Genomic DNA, 17,186 nt, shown 5'->3' with positions numbered 1-17,186 from the left:
GTTGTGGAAGGGTTTCGGGTTCAGCTGGCTTGAGCTATTGTGCTAAATGCAATGTGAATCTGAAAGAAATAATCCCGGTCCTAAAGAGCAGATCATGCAGCAGAATTCACAAGTATATTTAGCATGTGCTTAATCATCCCCATTAAAACAAGGCAAGAGGTGACTGCCAGAATATTTGCTGGGGACACATCAGGACTCTCGCATCTCAGTCCTTTATGTAAGCTCCAGCCTGGCAGATCGGGGCTCAGTGAAAAGCTGAAAGGCACAGGAGAAGCTGCTGGGTGCTGGTAGGGATCGGGAGCTTTCTGTAACGGTGCCTGGCTGTTCCAGTTTACTGGAGCGTCTAGGCCATATACCAATGCTATTTGCTGGTGACCAGGGTGTTCACTGAGGTTCTAAAATCTTCTAAAATCGACCTGTTTAGAATTATTCTGTTTGCTGTTTTAGTATTTTCCCCCCATCTCCATAGGTGCAAAGAGCCTTTTGTCAATAGCACTCTCATCCAGTATTTTTGGGGGGCTCTAATATTTAGCCTGGCAATGCAGAGACTGGATCGCCTCCCTGTCGCACCCCACAAATGCCGTTGGAGCAGGGGCAGGTGGCGTGTCAGGGCTGGCACCCACCTGGTGGAGGGCTGGCTGCTCTGGCTCAGCTCCCCGCCACCGAGGGCTGGGGATCATCCAGGTCCCTGTAGTTCCTGGGACAGCACCTGGAGGTCATTGCTGCTGTCGGTTCACGGCTGGGACCCCACGAGGAAGGCCAGGCAGTTGAGCAAGAAGGTCCCAAGGCAGTCCCCGGTGGCCACAGGGCAAGGGCACAGGGTCAGAGCAGAGCCCCTTTGGACTGGGGGGTGCCACCTCCTCCCTACTGAACATAGCAGCAGGGGGATGATGTCCTGGCTGGGTAAGTTGCTCCATCCCAGATCCGGGCTGTCCAACGTGACATCTTCTCTGCTTGCCACGCCCTGCAGCCTTGGGGGTGTCTGAGTGTCTTTCCAGGCACCTCTGCATCACTCTCAGCAGGCTCCTGCCAGCGTTACTAGCCTCTTCTCTAACAGCAGTAGGACTTCGCTCTTCTCCAAGGCCGGTAGCAGCTGGTGGTCCAGGTGGGATGACCAGCTATGGTAGGAGAACAGACCAGGACAGGGTCTTCTCTGAAGACTGCACTCCCAGTTCGTAGGCCTGTGTCAAGTGAAGACGGGGCCCTTTGTGCAGGCTTGGCCTTTCTGTTTTGGGATCCACCGTGCGTCGTTGGGGTCTGGTGTACAACTGTGTCCCCAGAGAAGGGAGGCTGCTTTGCTGTCACATACCCAAAGCACCCGCTTGCTTTTGCCCCTGTAGCACTGGGCATTAGTCCTGTCGGCCTGCCTTGGTCTGCCTTTGCCACAGCTGTGCTGCGGCACCGCGGCACTGCAGGCTGGTTTGGGCAGCGGGTGCTGAGCTCCAGACCCTGTGCTCGGCCGAGCTGACGGGCAGCGGCGCGGGGCCGATGGTGCTGCAGGGACGAAGTGCCCTGAGAGGCTGGAAGGCTGGTCAGGATGGCGGCTTCCCAGGGAGCAGAGGGGCTGCTTCCCACTTCCGAGCGCCGCCTCGGCCCTGCGTGTGCCTCGGCAGCTGGGGAGGGCGGAGGGGACTCCGGGAACCCACACTTCACCCCCCCACCCCGCACCCCCATCTTCTATTGACTCGTGCTGTCGTCCTCCCCACCCCGTTGTCTCATTGTAGGCTGAGGGGAGCGCGGAGCCAGCGCAGCTCCCGCCAGCCCCTCAGAACGGAGAGGTGACAGCGGCCCAGGCAGGCAGTGAGATGCGGGAGAATGGCGTAGGGCCGGCAGTGCCCACTGCCCTGAGTGGTGGTGACCAAAGGGAAATTCAGAGCTTCGAGACTCAGATACAAGAAACAAGTAAGTGCCTGCGCCTTCTCTCTACGCACGCTGCCGGGTGGGGTGGGGAGAGCACTGCAGCAGGGCAGAGCAGCCGCCCCTGGGCACTGGTCACACCGCTGTAAGCTGGATGTTGAACTGTCTGTATCGATGTCTGTAGGGGAGGGTTTTTTTGGCCTTTGTTTAATTCAGAAAATTGCCTTTTATTTTCCAGGCATCTAATGATGACATTATGGTATCGTCTTCCATTCCCCTCCTGTCCCTTCTCCTCTTTCCTCCTCCTGCCCTTCCCCTTCTCACCTGCCCTTGTGTCGCTGCAGATTGAATCTCACAAGCTGATGTTCCGTGAGAAGGCCAAGGCTCGCACAGACCACGGAGCAGAAATCGTCTCCAAACCCCTCAACCCTCCCAGCAGCACTTCCCCCCGGCGTAGCACATCCGTCAGCGAGAGCCTGGGCTCAGTCGCCTCCTTGTCACCGCTGCAACAGCCAGCGCCCCTTGCAGCGCTTTCTCAGCAAGGCTTGTGACCCTTCCCAGCCCCATCCCCCACCCCCCCACCCCCCAGAGTAACGCAGCTTGGCTCTCTTAGCCCGGCGTCTGGCTTCAGGTGGGAAGGGGACAGCGTTTAGCAGGGCTAGCGTCCCTTTCGGCTGCGCTGACTCCTCGAAGCACCCTGGAGGCTCGCCCCTGCCCGAGCGTGCCAGGCTTCTGGTGGTCCCTTCTTGGCTGGAAAAGGTTTCCCTCCCTCTCCGCGCCTCGTCCCTTTGGCTTTTAGGGGGATGCTAGAGTGAGCGTTAATGTCGTGTGCGGGGATGGGCACCCGGGGGCTCCCACAGGGCCTGGGCGGCGGGGGCCGGGGAGGAGCATGGCTATGCTGCTGGTGGCTGAAGCCAGGCCAGAGTTGATAGGGATAAGCTGTGATCTTTCTTTCTGTCTTTTTTTTTTTTTTTGAGAGAGAGAAAAAAAAAACCACCAACAAACCTTTTCCTCTTTGCTGCTTCAGTTTCCGCTGATCCTGTTTGATGATGATATATATTATACACACACGTTAGGCTGTTTTAACTGTTGACTTTAACCTTTTATTCTTTGTGACAATGTGTTTGATGATTTATTGTGCTACAAACCCATGCTAAGTTTCCTTATCTCTTTCCTTCTTTTCCTAACTGTAGGAGAGTAGAGACATTAACCGCTGCTGCAGTGCTGGCTTCTTATTGACATATCCAGCAATTGTAACTTTTTTGTTGTTGTTTTGTTTTTGGGTTTTTTTTAATATTTTAAAACGATGGAGCAAATTCATGGGATTAAGCCATGTCTGAAATGAAAGGCACAAGAATGTGTTAAAGGAGAACTTGCTGTAACAGATAGATGAAGCCTGTGTTGACTGCAGCGAGACGTGTTGAATCGATGCTGGTAAAACCTCCTGTAGGGCCAAACCGCCAGCCCTGGAGCATGCCTAGCACCTTTGGCACATTAGCAAGGCAAAGGCGGTTTATTTATTAACTGCAGCCAAAGCCCTGGGATTGATCTTTTTTGGCTAGGGCCTGAGGTCTGGAGGAAAGGCAGGAGGCTGCTTTCGTGGTGGAGTTGCAGGTTGACGCAGGCCGTGAGTTCCGAGGCAAAAGCAGGTCTGTGGCGTGCGTGTGTGTTGTTTTAACAGAGGCTGATGTGTGGGAAACTGTATTGTCAGGCCGAGCAGGTATGGTGGGAGGCCGAGGTGGGGAAGCAGGGAAAGGGCATCTCTCATCGGGGCGTGAGGCAGGGGTCGCAGAAGGTCTGTGGAGGGCTGGGAGGGAGGCCAGAGCCCTTGGCTGGGGCAGGGGAGGCAGGTTTCTAATGCCGGGGAGTTGCAGCTCTGACTAGGAAGGAGATTTACCTACTCTCTGAGGTGCGAGCTCCTCGTTTCATGTTGCAAATGACACTAAAGAAATGAAATGTAAATAAATTAAAAAAAAAAAAGTGTTCTTGGGTCGTCAAACTAATTTAAAGAAAAAAAAAAGGCGGAATAAGGAAACACTGGGATCAAAGCGAACTGAACCAGGCATGTGCTAAGGGGGGGTTGTTCAAGGAGGGGACAGAGGGAAGCCTGCAGCTTCTCATGCTTGTGGGAATATTTCTTTGGGAAGCTGACAATGACACGATAACCCGGAATCTGTATTTACACACAAAGATTCTTATTGCACTTGTATTTTTTATATTAAAGTTTGCATGATTTCTAATAAAATGGCATTAAAATGTACTAGTTTGCATCAAAGTCGTCTGCTAGTTTCATAAGTGCTTTTTCCTCTGAATACAAATTTAAATAAGCAATGCAGATTTGCACCTGAAAGGGGCGGTTATATATACCCTAGAAAACTCCCAGTGCTTCCCTTCCTCTTCCTCCTGCTCCTCCTCCTCCTTCTCCTCCTCTTCTTCCTCCCCACCTCTCCCTTCCATGCCACATCCCTCTGATCCCAAACCAGGTCGCTCCCTGCCCTGGTGCTGTGTGTGCTGAGTGGCCTCGGCCATCCCTGCTGCCGCGCCACCCCGCACCGGCTGGCACGGACCTGGCCAGCTCTGCGGAGGGGAAGGCCAGAGCTGGGGAGGGGGCCGAAGCTGCCCTCCTGCCCTGGGCTCTGGGCTGGGCTCAGAAACCTCATTTCTTAAAAGAGCCGAGCTGTGTTGGGATGCTCGGGAGCACTCCGGCCGGTCCCATGGTGCTGCCTCCGACCACCCGTTCACCTGCATGCCGCCCTCCGGTATATATCACTGCCCTTTCGCTGACGCTTCCTTCTTTCTCTTACTGCTAAATTCTAAACACCAGTTTGATCTTGTCAATCTTGCGGTTGGTTTTGGTCTGGTTTTTTTTCCAGCACTTGAATTGAGGGGAAGTTCGGAGGAGACCGAGAGGAGAGCAGGCTGACGGCCTCAGGAGGAGGCAGGGGCTGGGTGATCCCAAGCTGTGCTGTGGAACCGCTGCGGGTGAGGGCAGGCAGGACGGCGGCGGGGGGCAGGCAGGTGCTGTGCAGAGGGTCTGTGGTGTGGGGCCCCGTGTCCCTGCCCGCAGTCGTGCTGGTGAGCGGCTGTAGGTCGAGGCAGGGATGGCAGGTCCGGCAGTGGCTGTGGTTAACCAAAGAGGAAAGGGAAGCTGAAATGTCGAGTTCCTCTCGCTGCCCTGCCCGGGGGTGCGATGCCCGGGCAGCGGGAGGCAGCCGGCTCGTGGTTCAGGCGCTGCAGGAGGAAGGCAAGTGGCAAAATTGCACTTTATCTTCTGAGACTGCAAAAAAAAAAAAAAAATAAATAAAAGGGCAAAAAGCAAGCAAACCCCTGATGCCCTGCAAAGGGACAGCGACACCACCTTCTCCTCCTGCACTGCTTTGATGTGACGTACTGACTGTGTGGCAGCCCCAGCTGGGGCTCCCGCGGCGGCGGTGGTGGCCAGGCCCGTCTGACCGTGCCCATACCTTCCCAGCCCGTCGGGCAGCTCGGCTGACCACGGACCAGCCGCCCCGCACTTCTGTGCCACTTTCTCTAACACTTGTTGTGCCTGTGTTTAGCTGACAAACTAAATCCAGATACACTCGTTTGGTGTGTTTTTTTCTAGGACAGTTTCAGTTTTAATATGGATTTTCTTTTTTTATTTTAAGGAAACGGCTGTACATATTGCTAGCCTGGGAAGAGATCCATGTGTGGTGAAAATGATTTTAGTTTCCTACCTGGAGAGTGGGAGTGAGCTGGTTAGTGCTGAGACCTTAAGTGGAGGCTGCGGAGCTGCGGGCTGGCCGAGCGCTCGCCCAGCCGGGCAGAGCAGGGGAAGGAGCCGTGGTCGCCTTTGGCTTCGCCTAGGGCTAGAGGTAGCGGATTCTCTTGGGGGGGGTGGGGGGCGGGGGCAGAAGAGTTGTGGTCTGAATTGGATGCGACTTGAATGTACACGCTTGTGTCCTGAGATGCCTCCTGTGGGTCCTGGCTTTCTCTGGAGCTGCACTTTGCGTGACTGCGCTGGGGGCGGCAGCGTGGGGTGCGGGGGGGTCAGGGCGTGGATTTGGGGAGAGGGGAGCAGGCAGGCGCTGGTGGTCTTGGTCGCCGCTGGCTGGGGCACATGCCGCGGTGCTCCATGCTGGAGCCTGCGCCTGCCTTGGGCAAGGTGCTCAGCAAAGACCTTTCCTGAGTCCCCAAGGTCTCGGTCAGGGTGAGCGTTGGCTTGGAGGGGCCTGAGGGGCTCAGGCGCGGAGCAGGCAGCACAGGCAGCGGTGGGGCTGCGGTGCGGGCTGGCTGGAAGCCCCTGCCCGGCCCTCGCGGGGTCCCCCCTGGCCCCCAGGACCCCAGCATCGCAGGCAGGAGGGTGTCTCCACTGCCCGGGCTGCTCAGCTGGGGTGGCTCCCTGCACATCAGTGGCATATGCAGTTACGTTGGGGCTTTTTATAGTTAAGGTACATTCAAGTAACCAAGTTTGTGGGCTTGAGGCCAGAGGAGCAGGAGGCGGGAGCCATGGTGGCGTCGCTGCCCGGCACGTGCCTGCCCTGGGTCAGAGCCCTGCAGCAAAGTGAATGTAGTTTTCTACGCTGACCCTCACCGCTGTCCCCCACGTAGCATCGGTGTGTGAGTGGGGCTGTAGGACCCTTGTGTGTTTGTGTTGTTTAGGCAGAATTTCTAGTTTTCTTGAACTGTGGCAGGAGCTTGATGTCAGTGACATCCTCGGGGGTGGCTGGATGGGGAGGGGGGGACTGGCCGAGCCCTTCCTGAGCCGGTCCTGGCTCCTCAGTGCTGGCCCTGCAGAAGCCGCGGCTGGCGGGGGGCAGCAGCCCCCAGGCTCAGGAGCAATTGTCACCCGACGGCCCTCCCGGCCGAGGCGGCCTGTGAGCAGGGTTGGAGGGAACTGCTCGGGAGGCAGCAGCAGGAGCTGCTCCATCTGTACCTCCTCACCGCCCGACACCCCGCTAGAGCCCGCAGGCGCCTTTCCCATCTCCCGTGCTCGAGTCTCGCTGGCCGCCAGCCGGTGTCACGCGTCAGAGCAGACACGAGGCTCCTGCCTTGCATCCGTCGTGACCGTCCCACCCCAGCGCTTAGCACTGCCCGCAGCTTCGGTTACCCCTGACGTAGGTACCACCAGTAAAGGCGCGGTGGTGGACATGAGGGGGGGGTCGGACCTGAGAGGCCGGTGTGGCTGGGGGTGCAGGGCCCACCAGGCTGACCCGGCTCTTGGCTCCTTCTGTGCTCTCGGGAAGTCATTTACCCTCCCTGCCTCAGCTCCCCCATCGCCAAGGTGGGGACGCTACTACTTACCTCACCGGGCTGTTGTGAGGAGCGAGCAGTGTGTAAAGTGTTCTTTAAATGTGATGTATTACTAGTAGTAGTATTATTTTTGTGTCACAGGGTTACTCGGCAGCAGCACCCTCCCCTCCGCGGCAACGGGCGCACGGGGGGTGAGGGCCACCGCTGGCCCTGTACGTGGTGGGGTGGTGCTGAGGGGAGGGAGGGGGGGCTGGGCCGGGGGGTTAGTGCTGGGTGTAAGGGCCCAGACAACAGCTCGGGGGGGTGGGGGGCCGGGCAGACCCCTCCCGCCCCGCAGTGGATCCCTACCGGTTTGCTTCTGCCTTTCTGTCGCCCTCCCACGCGGGGCTGTGGCCGTCGTCCCCTTAGCAGCATTTCCCGACTTGATGTTGTGATTCTTACTATTGTAAAGGGTTGAAATAAAGCTTCTAGATGTTCCTCCTCTGCTTGGGCCTCAGTTTGTGGGGGGCGGGATGGCCGGGTGGGGGGCGCTGGCACAGCCGGAGGCACCTGTGGGGCAGAGAAGCCATGGAGAAGGGGGTGAGGGACTTTGTCGTCTCTGATGCCCTCAGCCATGGGAAGATGCCCCATTCCTGGGCTTTGCTCCTCAGACCCTGGGCTCCCAGGGCAAGGGGGTGCTTGGCTGGCACCCGGCACCCACCGCCACCCCCCTGGGCACCCACGCGGCCGTTTCCCCCCTCTGCCCACGCCCCCTGGGCGCCGAGCCTGGCTCCATGGCCAGCGCAGGGGCCCGGACATGGCTGGAGCTACAGCGAGACCCTGGAGCCACCCCTCCCCGTGGCAGGTGCCCCCACTTAAAAAATAATAAGGAAGGTTTTGTACCTGGGGGAGCTCACAGCGCACCTTTCCCAGCCCCCCTGCCTGCACCCGGGCCCCCTGCACCTCCCCCACCCCCCAGGGAGCCCCCGCAGCACCAGGACAGGCTGAGGGACCCCAGGCACCCCTGGCAGCTGGGGGTGTCCAGGGTACACACACAGACCCCAAGACCCTTCAGCTGGCCAGTGAAGGCTTCTCCCAGCAGAGGAAAAGCCGCCACCGCTGCTGTCCCATCCCAGGAAAAGGAGCAAGAAAACGAGCTGGAAAAAAAATAAAGAGAGAAAAAAAAGAATGAAGAGGACAGAGGCAGTTACTACTCTATCCCTTTTTATTGTCTTTAATCTATGTTGTAAAAAGATCCAGTATCACATAACAGCCACTGAAGTATCCCAATATCACACTAGTTCTGAACCATTTAGACAATAGCTTAGTCTTTTTTTTTTTTCTTTTTTTTTCTTTTTTTTCTTTTTTTTAAACCTGCTGGAAGGGAAAACCATACTGCCCATTATACAGGCCAAAAGAAACAAACACTGGTCAAATAATAGTGACAACCTCAAGCAAGTGAAATGAAGATGAAAAGTTCTGAGTGAACACAGGCAGCAGGAGCCCAAGGGCCCCACGCTGGTGCATCCACCCCAGCCCGGCGCAGCGGGGCTGGGGGCTCCTGGGCACCCCCAGCCCAGTCCCCCAAGCTGGCCACCAGCCCCCCGCCCTTGTGCTTCTCGCCCACAGCCACTGGTGCTGCAGGGCTCTCACAGGGCCCCGCTGCTGTCTGCCAGCTCCCATGGCACAGGCCCCAGCTCCCGCAAGCCCGCGATGAGTAAATTAAATCCTGGGAGAGAACAGCGGGGAGAACGCAGCTGCGGCCCCCGCCACAGGCGGCTCCGTCCCAGCGCAGGGCGACGCTGCAGGGCAGGAACTCCTCAGCCCTCACTCCCCTCCTCGCGCCCGCGCCCCGCTGCCGTCTTTGGGCCGCTTCCATCCCCCAGCACAGCACGGCTGGGCAGCCTCAGCCCTCGCCCTGATTTAGATACAAAGAGCATAAGAAATGGTGAATAAAAACAAACGATCCCAGGCCCTGTGGCCGCCTTCCCCGGAGCTGCTGGGGAAAGCAGCCGCCGCCTCCCCTCCAGCAGCCCCCGCTGCAAACCGAGTGTGAGGTGCTCGCTCCCTCCCGCACCGTCCGCCCGAGGCCACATGCGTTACAAACACCAACGAAGCCTCACAACAGCCCTGTGAGGTAGGTCACTGTCTTCATTCGACAGGGAATCCAAGGCAAAACTGGGATTAAACTCCAGGTTTCTCATTTAGTGCTGTGCCTGTCACAATCCTCCTTCCACAGAAATATGGTCCCTGTTCATAGAAAACAAAGAATTTTATGCCTATGCTCCTGGCTTCCTGCAGGAGAAAGCGCTCACAGGCCGACTGGCATCTACAATCACGTCCTGTGTTGCACAAGTTACAGGGATCCGGCCTCCTTGACGTAGGGAGAACAAGAAATTCATAAAAAAAAAACGAAATGAACCAAAAAAAACCCCAAAACAACGCAAGAGGACAGAAAGTACAGGCGGATTAGGAACAAGTCACATCTCACACTAGTAACGCCACTGCAATCGCGCTGTGGGGTGGCAGGGCCCCAGTGAGGCTCGGAGATCCCGCATGGAATGGCACCTCGTCACCTCTGTCTGGCACCTTCAGGGCTTCCTCCCCTCGACGACATCCCGAGGGCAACGCAGCGCAGCGGGGAGCGTGAAGACAAGGATCACCACCCTGCACCAGGCGCCGGATCCACACTCGGCCCGGCCGCTGGAGCGGGCACAGCCACGAGCCAAGACGTCCGTCCTCCTGGCGAGCCGGCGGCAGCTCCCACGCCAGAGCTGCTCCCACCCAGCCCTGTGGGGATGGGGCAGGGGGCGACCGCAGCAGCTGCGTCCTTGCTTTCCAGTTCAGGGACTGGCGCTGGTACGAGCAGAGGAGGTGGGTGTCCACGGAGCTCGCGGCAGGGTCCATCGGCACGTCCAGTCCATTCCAGGTGGTACTGCGCTGGCTCTTCCTACGCGGTGACCATGCACGGAGCCGACAGCAGGAGATTCAGACAACATTAATCTTCTAGGATGGAGAGAGATGACTTCACAAGGGATAAATAGAACTTTATTTAAATAAACATTTGTGAACATCTTTATACAAATTACAAGTCCCCACACAATCCTCCAGCTCTGCCTAAGCGCCAAAGCTGCCAGGAGGGCCTTTGAGCAGATCCACCAGGATGTCGAGCAGCTGGCTGTGCTGGTGGTGCAGGTCCCCAGGGATGGCTGCCATCTCGTAGCACAGGCACGTCTCCACCATCTTGGAGAGCGACACACGGAAATCACGCAGGAGGCGGATGGTGTAGGAGTCTCCCTCCAGCACCAGGAGATCACTGTCTGTCAGGGAGACCGTTGCTCGCCAGCCATCATCTTAGTGGGAAGAAGAGAGGAGGTGAGAAACAGGAATGGCGCTGACCTCCTCTGGAGACATTCTAACCCCACCTGGATGCTCCAAGAGAACCTGCCTCAGCAGGGGGTTGGCCTAGATGGTCTCCAGAGGTCCCTTCCAAGCCTGACCATTCTGTGATTCTGACCTGTCCCAGCCTGCGCTGGCCACTTGCCCTCTCCGCCAGCCTTACCAGGGGCGGCGCGAGTCCTCCCCGCACTCATTTTAGCCCAGAGTCCAGGGACTCAACCAGGGGAAATGGTTCCCACGGGTCAGGCAGCTCCCTGATCCCTCACACTGGGATCCCCCCACGGCGGGCGACTGACGGCACAGCCCCCCTCAGCTCGAGACCAACTGCAGCACCACCAAAACCCCACAGGCTAAAGTGACACAGCCGCGGGGAGAAGGGCTCCCTCCTCCCGCACCCCGGCCAGGCTGCACACCAGCCCAGCTCCTCAGGGACGAGCCCCCAGCAGCAGCTCTGCCTGTGCCCCCCCGGCAGCTACAGCTGAGAGCAGCTCACAAATCATCGCCTTCGCGGCCCCGCTGCAGCAACACCCAGCACAAAGCAAGAGGCTGAGAAAGCAGGGGAAGACAGCCGGCCGAGAGAAGGTGTAGGGATCAGGGGGACAGCGGTAGGAGCGGGGTGCCTGGGGTGTCAGGCGCGGCAAGAGCAGCCCGCAGCGGCATGAGAGGATGCGCAGGCGGGTGCATCGGCCCTGCAGCTGCTGCAGCACTCACCTCGGACATGGATATCCGTGTCCGTCATGAGGAGCACGGCCAGCGGGTGGACCTGGGAGGAGTCCCGCACAAACACCCCGCCGTTGGACTTCACCGCCATGAAGTACGTCAGCCAGCGGCTGTACAGCTTGGATGCCTCCCTGCACAGGGAACAGCCTTATCAACCGCAGGCAGGACGTGCTGTAGACTGGCACTGGGGCACGCGTCGGAGGCAGCGCCAGGGCACTCGGCACAGCCGGCTGGTGCTGGGAAGTGCACGGTGTGGGGTCCCCACCCTCCCATGGTCACAAGCTTGGATCACCCACCTATTGATTGTTGACTTGTGGAGCAGAACAGTGCCAGCCTTTGTCCGATACGCATAGCTGTTGGGTTTGAACTTCCCTTGACGGGTCACTTTGCCTTGCCTCACCTGAAAGGAAAGGAGCATCTCAAACACCTGCACAAGCGGCCGGCACTGCCCGCAGCCTGGCCTTCTCCACCACCCTCTCTCCTATCTATGTGTAGGGACAAGTATGTTCCTCCACACCCAGACGCTCCGCTGTCTTAGCAGAGTAAATACATGGGGGTGTGACCAGACCTGGCAGTCACAAAATGCCATGCAAGGGGCAGCAGCAGGAGGAGGAAGATGCCACCTCGACGGCTCCCAGGCCGAGCTACAAGAAGCCAAGCGTCGACCTGTGCGGGCTGGGGTGGCCCCTCCTCACAAGGGGTGAGGGACAGCACCGGAGCAGCATGCAGAATCAGGCAGCCTGCCTAGGACACAGGCTCCCAAGGGAGTACAAGTGTGTCTGGCACCTCGACGCTTCCCTGCGCTCCCCACAGCGCCCTCAAGCCCAGGAGAGCGATGGCAGAGCGAGGAGCCAGTACCTGGATGAGGTTGGGGTAGAGCCCAGCCATGAGGACTCCCTTGACAAGTTCCTCCTCTTCACTGTACTGGTTACATACGGACGATGGCATGGTGCAGTCAGACGGGGACGACACCAGGAAGGCCTCATAGAGGTTCTCAGAGAACTGCTTGACAAGGCCTACGGGGAGAAGACAGCCCCAGGACATGAGCCACCCTCTCCTTCGCCCCACTGAATGAAATATCCTCAGCAGCTCAGCACCAGCTCTGGCCCCGGAGCTCAGCCTCGGCGCTAGGACCTGTCCTGCCCATGGCCTCCCTGGCACACAGGGTTACAGCCGCGCTCCCGAGTGTGCCCAGTCCAGCAGTCACCTGCCCGGCCTGCCCCATTTCTGCACCACGTTCTTTCACCAGGGCTTCAGCCTTTTCAGGGGACAGAGGGGAGAAGCCGGACTCTGAGACTCACCATTGATGAAGCGAAGGCTGGGGCCGTACAGGTAATAGTCCTGCAGGTAGTTATCCCTGGCACGACTGTCTCTGCGTCTCAGCACCTCCTCCCAGCCTGCCACAGCTCTGACAAACGCAAGGTGATCGCTCCCGCTCTCCCGGCTCAGAACAGCCTTGGCCTGGGAGACAGACACACGCGTCAGCCCCTTCCCTACCTGCTTTCTGCCCTCCCCGGGGAAGAGCTTCTCACCTTGTCCACCTCTGCACGGTTTTGCAGGCTGCTGCTGAAGGGGTCCCGGGTGAGGCAGGAAACGATGACAAGCAGAGGGTGGAGGCAACGGTAGATGGATGCCAAGACTATGGCCTTGGCCAGCCGAGGATCTGTGGAGATCTGGGCAAGGCGCTTGCCCAAAGTGGTGAGGGCTTCTCGCTGGTCCAGCACTCCTGCAACAGAGCCCCCACGAGGGCACATCCATCAGCTCTGAGTGGGGCAGACGTGGCGGTCAGGGGAACCCGCCTACCAGGCTCGGAAGATTTGGTGTAACCTCCAGAAGAGGCACACAGCATAGTTGCCTGCAGCCGCCTGCCAGAACCTCCCAGGTCTAACTGACCTGAAGCCAAAGAAAAGGCTGTAACAGCCAGGTGACAATCAACAAAACCCCAGCTATGAACTCCAGACCACAACCTTCCTTCTCTGATCCCACCCCCCACCACTTTCATTTTTTTTAAGCCTTGGGAAGTTCTCCTCACTTCTCAAGCAAAGCAGCGTGGGAAATAAAATAGCACCAAAACATGTGCAGTTTGGGAAGTCCCTATCAGCTGCCATCCCTGTCTCGGGACAATCCTGCCCAGTCTGTCCCACAGGATCCTGTGCCAACTCTTGCTTCCCATGTTTAGACAGCAAACATGTTTCCATCACACCCACACCAGGATACAGCATTAGCTCACCGATCTCCTGCAGCAAGATCACTGCTTCATCCACAGCTTTGATGTCAGGGCTGTCCAGAGCCTTGGAGAGAAATTCAACTGCCTGCATCACAGGAGGGGGAAGGGAAAAGAAAAAAAGAAAGGGCATGTTTCCCATATAGCAGTGTGGGAGAGCCCTCGGGAGCCCACTGCCCTGCCCCAGGGCCCCAGACTGCAACACTGTTCCCTCTTTCTTTGCCTACAGGGATATGAGCTCAGCCCTCTCCGTTCTTGCAGCGCCTTTTAGATGTGCTCTGTAATCTAAGCAATCTGTACATTTCCTGGTCTTAACTTTGCCTAGAGAGCACCGCATTTAAGAAAGCAAGAAATAAAGCCATCAGCATCTCGGGTTTTTCCTACTCATGTTTGCGGTCAAATCATGTCATGTCTCTGGAACGGGCAGCGGGCAGGCTGCTCCCCGCTGGCTCAGCCAGCTGCAGTCTCACGGGCTTGCACTGTGCTTACCGTTTTCTCCGGCATGTGGATCTTGGCCTGAACCACCAGGTTCTCCAGTGGGGTGCGTAGGATCTCTGGAACCTGGTAAGTTGGCATCTTGTCCAGGCGGCTGCGAGGGAAGAGGTGATAGGCAAATCCCGACTGACAGCGGCCAGCACGCCCTCGCCTCTGCACCACATTTGACTTGGACACCCAAACTGTTTCCAGGCAGGACACCTAGGAGAAGAAGGATAGGCATGAAAGCTCTCAGGGCTCTCTGTCCTGTTTAGATGCAGCTTTCCACCCAGTTCACACACCTCGGACTCCTGCCAGCTGACAAGCTATCCTGCTGAAGGGCAAGGGAAGCCTTTCCCCCTCTCCCACCTCAGTGCAGTGACGGCCTGAGCCACCCGGTGCAGGGCTGAGGCCCTGATGCCATCTGCTGGCCACCAGCCTTGGCTCCACATCAGGGTGCTCCTCACCAGGGCTCCCCACGCTGCCCGGCTGGGAGCTGCCAGCCAAGTGCCATGCCCACCTGCCCCATGCCAGTCCTGCTGCCTGATAGCACAGACGCCACGGGGCCTGGCACTGGGAGTTAAATTGGGTTAAAACTGGGCAAATATAAAAGGGTTGGTTTTAAACTGCAACTGTTCCAAGGTGTGACTTGTCACCTGGCCCTGCGAGATGTTCTGGCAAGGGAAGGGAAGGGGCAGCAGCCTGCAGCCAGAATGCCTTCTTCCAAGAGCAACAGCAGCAGAGCAGCCTTTGCGCTGTCATGGAAGTGTCAGCACACGGGCCTTCGCAGGGCCCAGCACCGCCAGAAACACGGCCCGAGAGCAGCGTACTCCCCCTCTAAAAGCTGGGTAACAAAGCTTAAGGCACTGGGGTCAAGATTACTTCAAACAGGAGCTGTACGTAACAGGTCAAAGCTGCCCTGCTTTGGCTAGAAAGAGTTTTACGATGAAATCATACAAAAAGGCAGAAAGCAAATGGAAAAGCTACAGGTGTTAGATGGTGTATCAGAGAGATGGATTTGCCTTAAATTTCTTTGAAGATACCAGACTTTTGCCTGCCCAGCAGAAGTCAATGGGAAGCCTGGCAGGGAGCTTGGGTAAAGGCAACATCAAACACTCTGTCCCCAAACAGGGACACAGCACCAGTGCCTCAAGTGCCAAAAGGGAAGCAGCTCTATCCTCCCATTAACAGCATCTCAGACACTGCTCTGAGAACATCCATTAGCTCCAGTATTTCCCAAATTCACTTAGAGGCAAGAAAGCATCAGTACCTTGGTCTTCAGATCATAGCGTTCCTCCTTGTGTGTGCCACTGTCCACCACGTGGACAATGTCATTGATGGTGATGGAGGTCTCAGCGATGTTGGTGGCCAGGACAATCTTCCTGACGCCAGGTGGAGGCCTCTGGAAGATGTTCTGCTGGTCCATCATGGGGATGTTGGAGTGCACTAGGAAATAAAACTAGTGTCAGTCCTGCCCTGTTGAGCTGCTTTGCAGTACAAGGCTAAGGTGGGCAGAGATTCTCAGCCTTCTTGTACCATCACCTCCTTCTTCCAGAAATGGGGACACCACTTGTAAATACTGTCAGCAGTTTCCTGCCAGCCAGACCGCAGGAAAAATTTTCCATACATCATCTGGGAAGGCTTCATTTCAGTTGCCTCAACCTATAGCCCAACATCAGCAGCAGCTCTGACCACCTCCCGTCCAAGAGAGGCTAATGGCACCACCAGAATAACCCTGGGCCCCTAGCAGAGTCCCAGTCCCTCCCACAGTCCAGTTCTGCAGCTCCCCCTTTTTGAAAAGGTCTGTGGGGCAGGGGAATGGGGCATCCTCATTGTCATTTAGTTTCACTTGGTCAAAACCAGTTACCAGCAAGGACCTGTAACTCTTCTACATCATGTTTGCCCTAGTACAGATCAGCGATGTGAAGAGATTCCCAGCAACTGCACAGAACAGCAGGGGAGCACAAGAACACACAGTTTTCAAAGAACACCTACATTTATTAGCAACTGAGCTGTGCTCCTGGCTGGCCTTATTTGGCATTGAATAGGGAGGACCATTAAAAAAAGAAGCAAAAAAACCCGCAAACAAACCAACCCCCACAATCTTACAGCCTTACAGAGCAATACCGACTTTTGTTATAAATTTCCCTCCTGGGATAGAGAATGTTAAATTCACTAATCAAAGCTGAGCTACAGAGTGCACCTCCATCCCCCAAAACAGGTCTTGAAGATCTTTTCTGTGTAGGCTCTGCATGCAGCTACAGCTGTGCAGAATTTAGCAGTTTCCTCCTTGCCTAATTCTGAATTGCTGGAGGCAAACAGGAAGCCAGTTTCTCTGATCACACACAGGTTTGGATGGTCTCTGCTAGGAGGAGTTATTCGTGCTTAACACGCACAATTACACAACAGGTACGTACGTCAGGGCATACAAGCTTGCTCTGTACCCGAGTGCAACAGCTAAAGAGCTCATCAAGTGAACCGGCTATCCATTCTCCTGAATTCTGTGGAGAAAAGGTCTGTCCCTGCCATCTCACCTGGTAAGACAAGGTACCGGCTGTTCTGAGATCCGAGCATCTCTAGCAGACGCTGCTGCACTCCTTTGATTTCCTGCCAACCAGGGAGGAAGCAGAGGATCCCCCCTGAAACAGAGGAAGAGTTAAGAACAAGCAACCTAGAAATCCGAACACTTTTCCCCAGCTGGAGACAAAGAAACTGCTTCTGCTGCACAGAAGGGACACCCGTTATTCCCCTAAGTCCACAGCAATCTTTAGCCCAAGAAACCCAAATAAAAGCAGAGCCCTGGTCTGGGATGCCCCCTGCCAGCTAATCTCTAAGGAAACCTGCATCATACTTGTCATGAGCAAATGAGATACAGCCATTATGGGAAGTCAGACCCAGGGGAACGCTGTCTAGACTCCATACTGCTATGCTATACCTGCTTCTGTGAGCTCATTAGGGCAAGGATTTAAAGCCAGAAAGAAACCAGGCCACCTGTAGTTTGAGAGTGAAAACCTGCTAGCTTTGAAACACTTAAAACATTTAGCAGTCATCCAAGAGTCATGCCTTCTTCACAAAAACACCACCTCCCAGACAAAGATTGGGCCTCCAATACAGAAAAATAACGAAATTGTGCAGCACAAGGCTGTAAATGCTGCAGCACAGACAAGTCTTGCTCTTCACCCCCGCAGGAACAGCTGTATCTCAGGACACTACGGCTGGGACACTGAGGACAACTGTTGTCTTAGTCAAAGACTCAGAATTGGCTCCTGCCACATGGCATGAGACAACCGGGTTAACAGGA

The 17,186-nt window shown here is 56.6% G+C and overlaps 2 protein-coding genes across 17 annotated transcripts in view; one reads left to right on the top strand and one right to left on the bottom strand.

Annotated features, from left to right (window-relative positions):
- MAP4 (microtubule associated protein 4) overlaps nucleotides 1–7,566 on the top strand; it is a 170,439-nt gene extending 162,873 nt beyond the window's left edge. For 9 of the 11 annotated variants that reach the window (XM_040589744.1, XM_040589739.1, XM_040589745.1 and 6 more), the window contains one exon: nucleotides 2,202–7,566. In XM_040589744.1, coding sequence (XP_040445678.1) covers nucleotides 2,202–2,408 — 207 coding nt within the window. In that variant the 3' untranslated portion in view covers nucleotides 2,409–7,566. Of the gene's footprint in view, nucleotides 1–1,724; nucleotides 1,903–2,095; nucleotides 2,117–2,201 lie in introns of all 11 variants that reach the window. The other 2 variants (XM_040589741.1, XM_040589742.1) reach the window with 2 other exon arrangements.
- An 874-nt stretch (nucleotides 7,567–8,440) lies between these two features.
- The window catches only part of DHX30 (DExH-box helicase 30), a 35,696-nt gene continuing 26,950 nt past the window's right edge, over nucleotides 8,441–17,186 (bottom strand). For all 6 annotated transcript variants that reach the window (XM_040591481.1, XM_040591479.1, XM_040591482.1 and 3 more), the window contains 10 exons: nucleotides 16,420–16,524; nucleotides 15,156–15,331; nucleotides 13,901–14,107; nucleotides 13,418–13,499; nucleotides 12,720–12,913; nucleotides 12,489–12,648; nucleotides 12,046–12,203; nucleotides 11,484–11,587; nucleotides 11,179–11,318; nucleotides 8,441–10,421 (listed from right to left, as the gene is read on the bottom strand). In XM_040591481.1, coding sequence (XP_040447415.1) covers nucleotides 10,186–10,421; nucleotides 11,179–11,318; nucleotides 11,484–11,587; nucleotides 12,046–12,203; nucleotides 12,489–12,648; nucleotides 12,720–12,913; nucleotides 13,418–13,499; nucleotides 13,901–14,107; nucleotides 15,156–15,331; nucleotides 16,420–16,524 — 1,562 coding nt within the window. In that variant the 3' untranslated portion in view covers nucleotides 8,441–10,185. The remainder of the gene's footprint in view (nucleotides 10,422–11,178; nucleotides 11,319–11,483; nucleotides 11,588–12,045; nucleotides 12,204–12,488; nucleotides 12,649–12,719; nucleotides 12,914–13,417; nucleotides 13,500–13,900; nucleotides 14,108–15,155; nucleotides 15,332–16,419; nucleotides 16,525–17,186) is intronic.

The sequence above is a fragment of the Falco naumanni genome, chromosome 4 (assembly GCF_017639655.2).
Source record: "Falco naumanni isolate bFalNau1 chromosome 4, bFalNau1.pat, whole genome shotgun sequence".
Classification (NCBI taxonomy): Eukaryota; Metazoa; Chordata; class Aves; order Falconiformes; family Falconidae; genus Falco; species Falco naumanni.
This window is presented reverse-complemented; position numbering and strand designations above follow the sequence as displayed.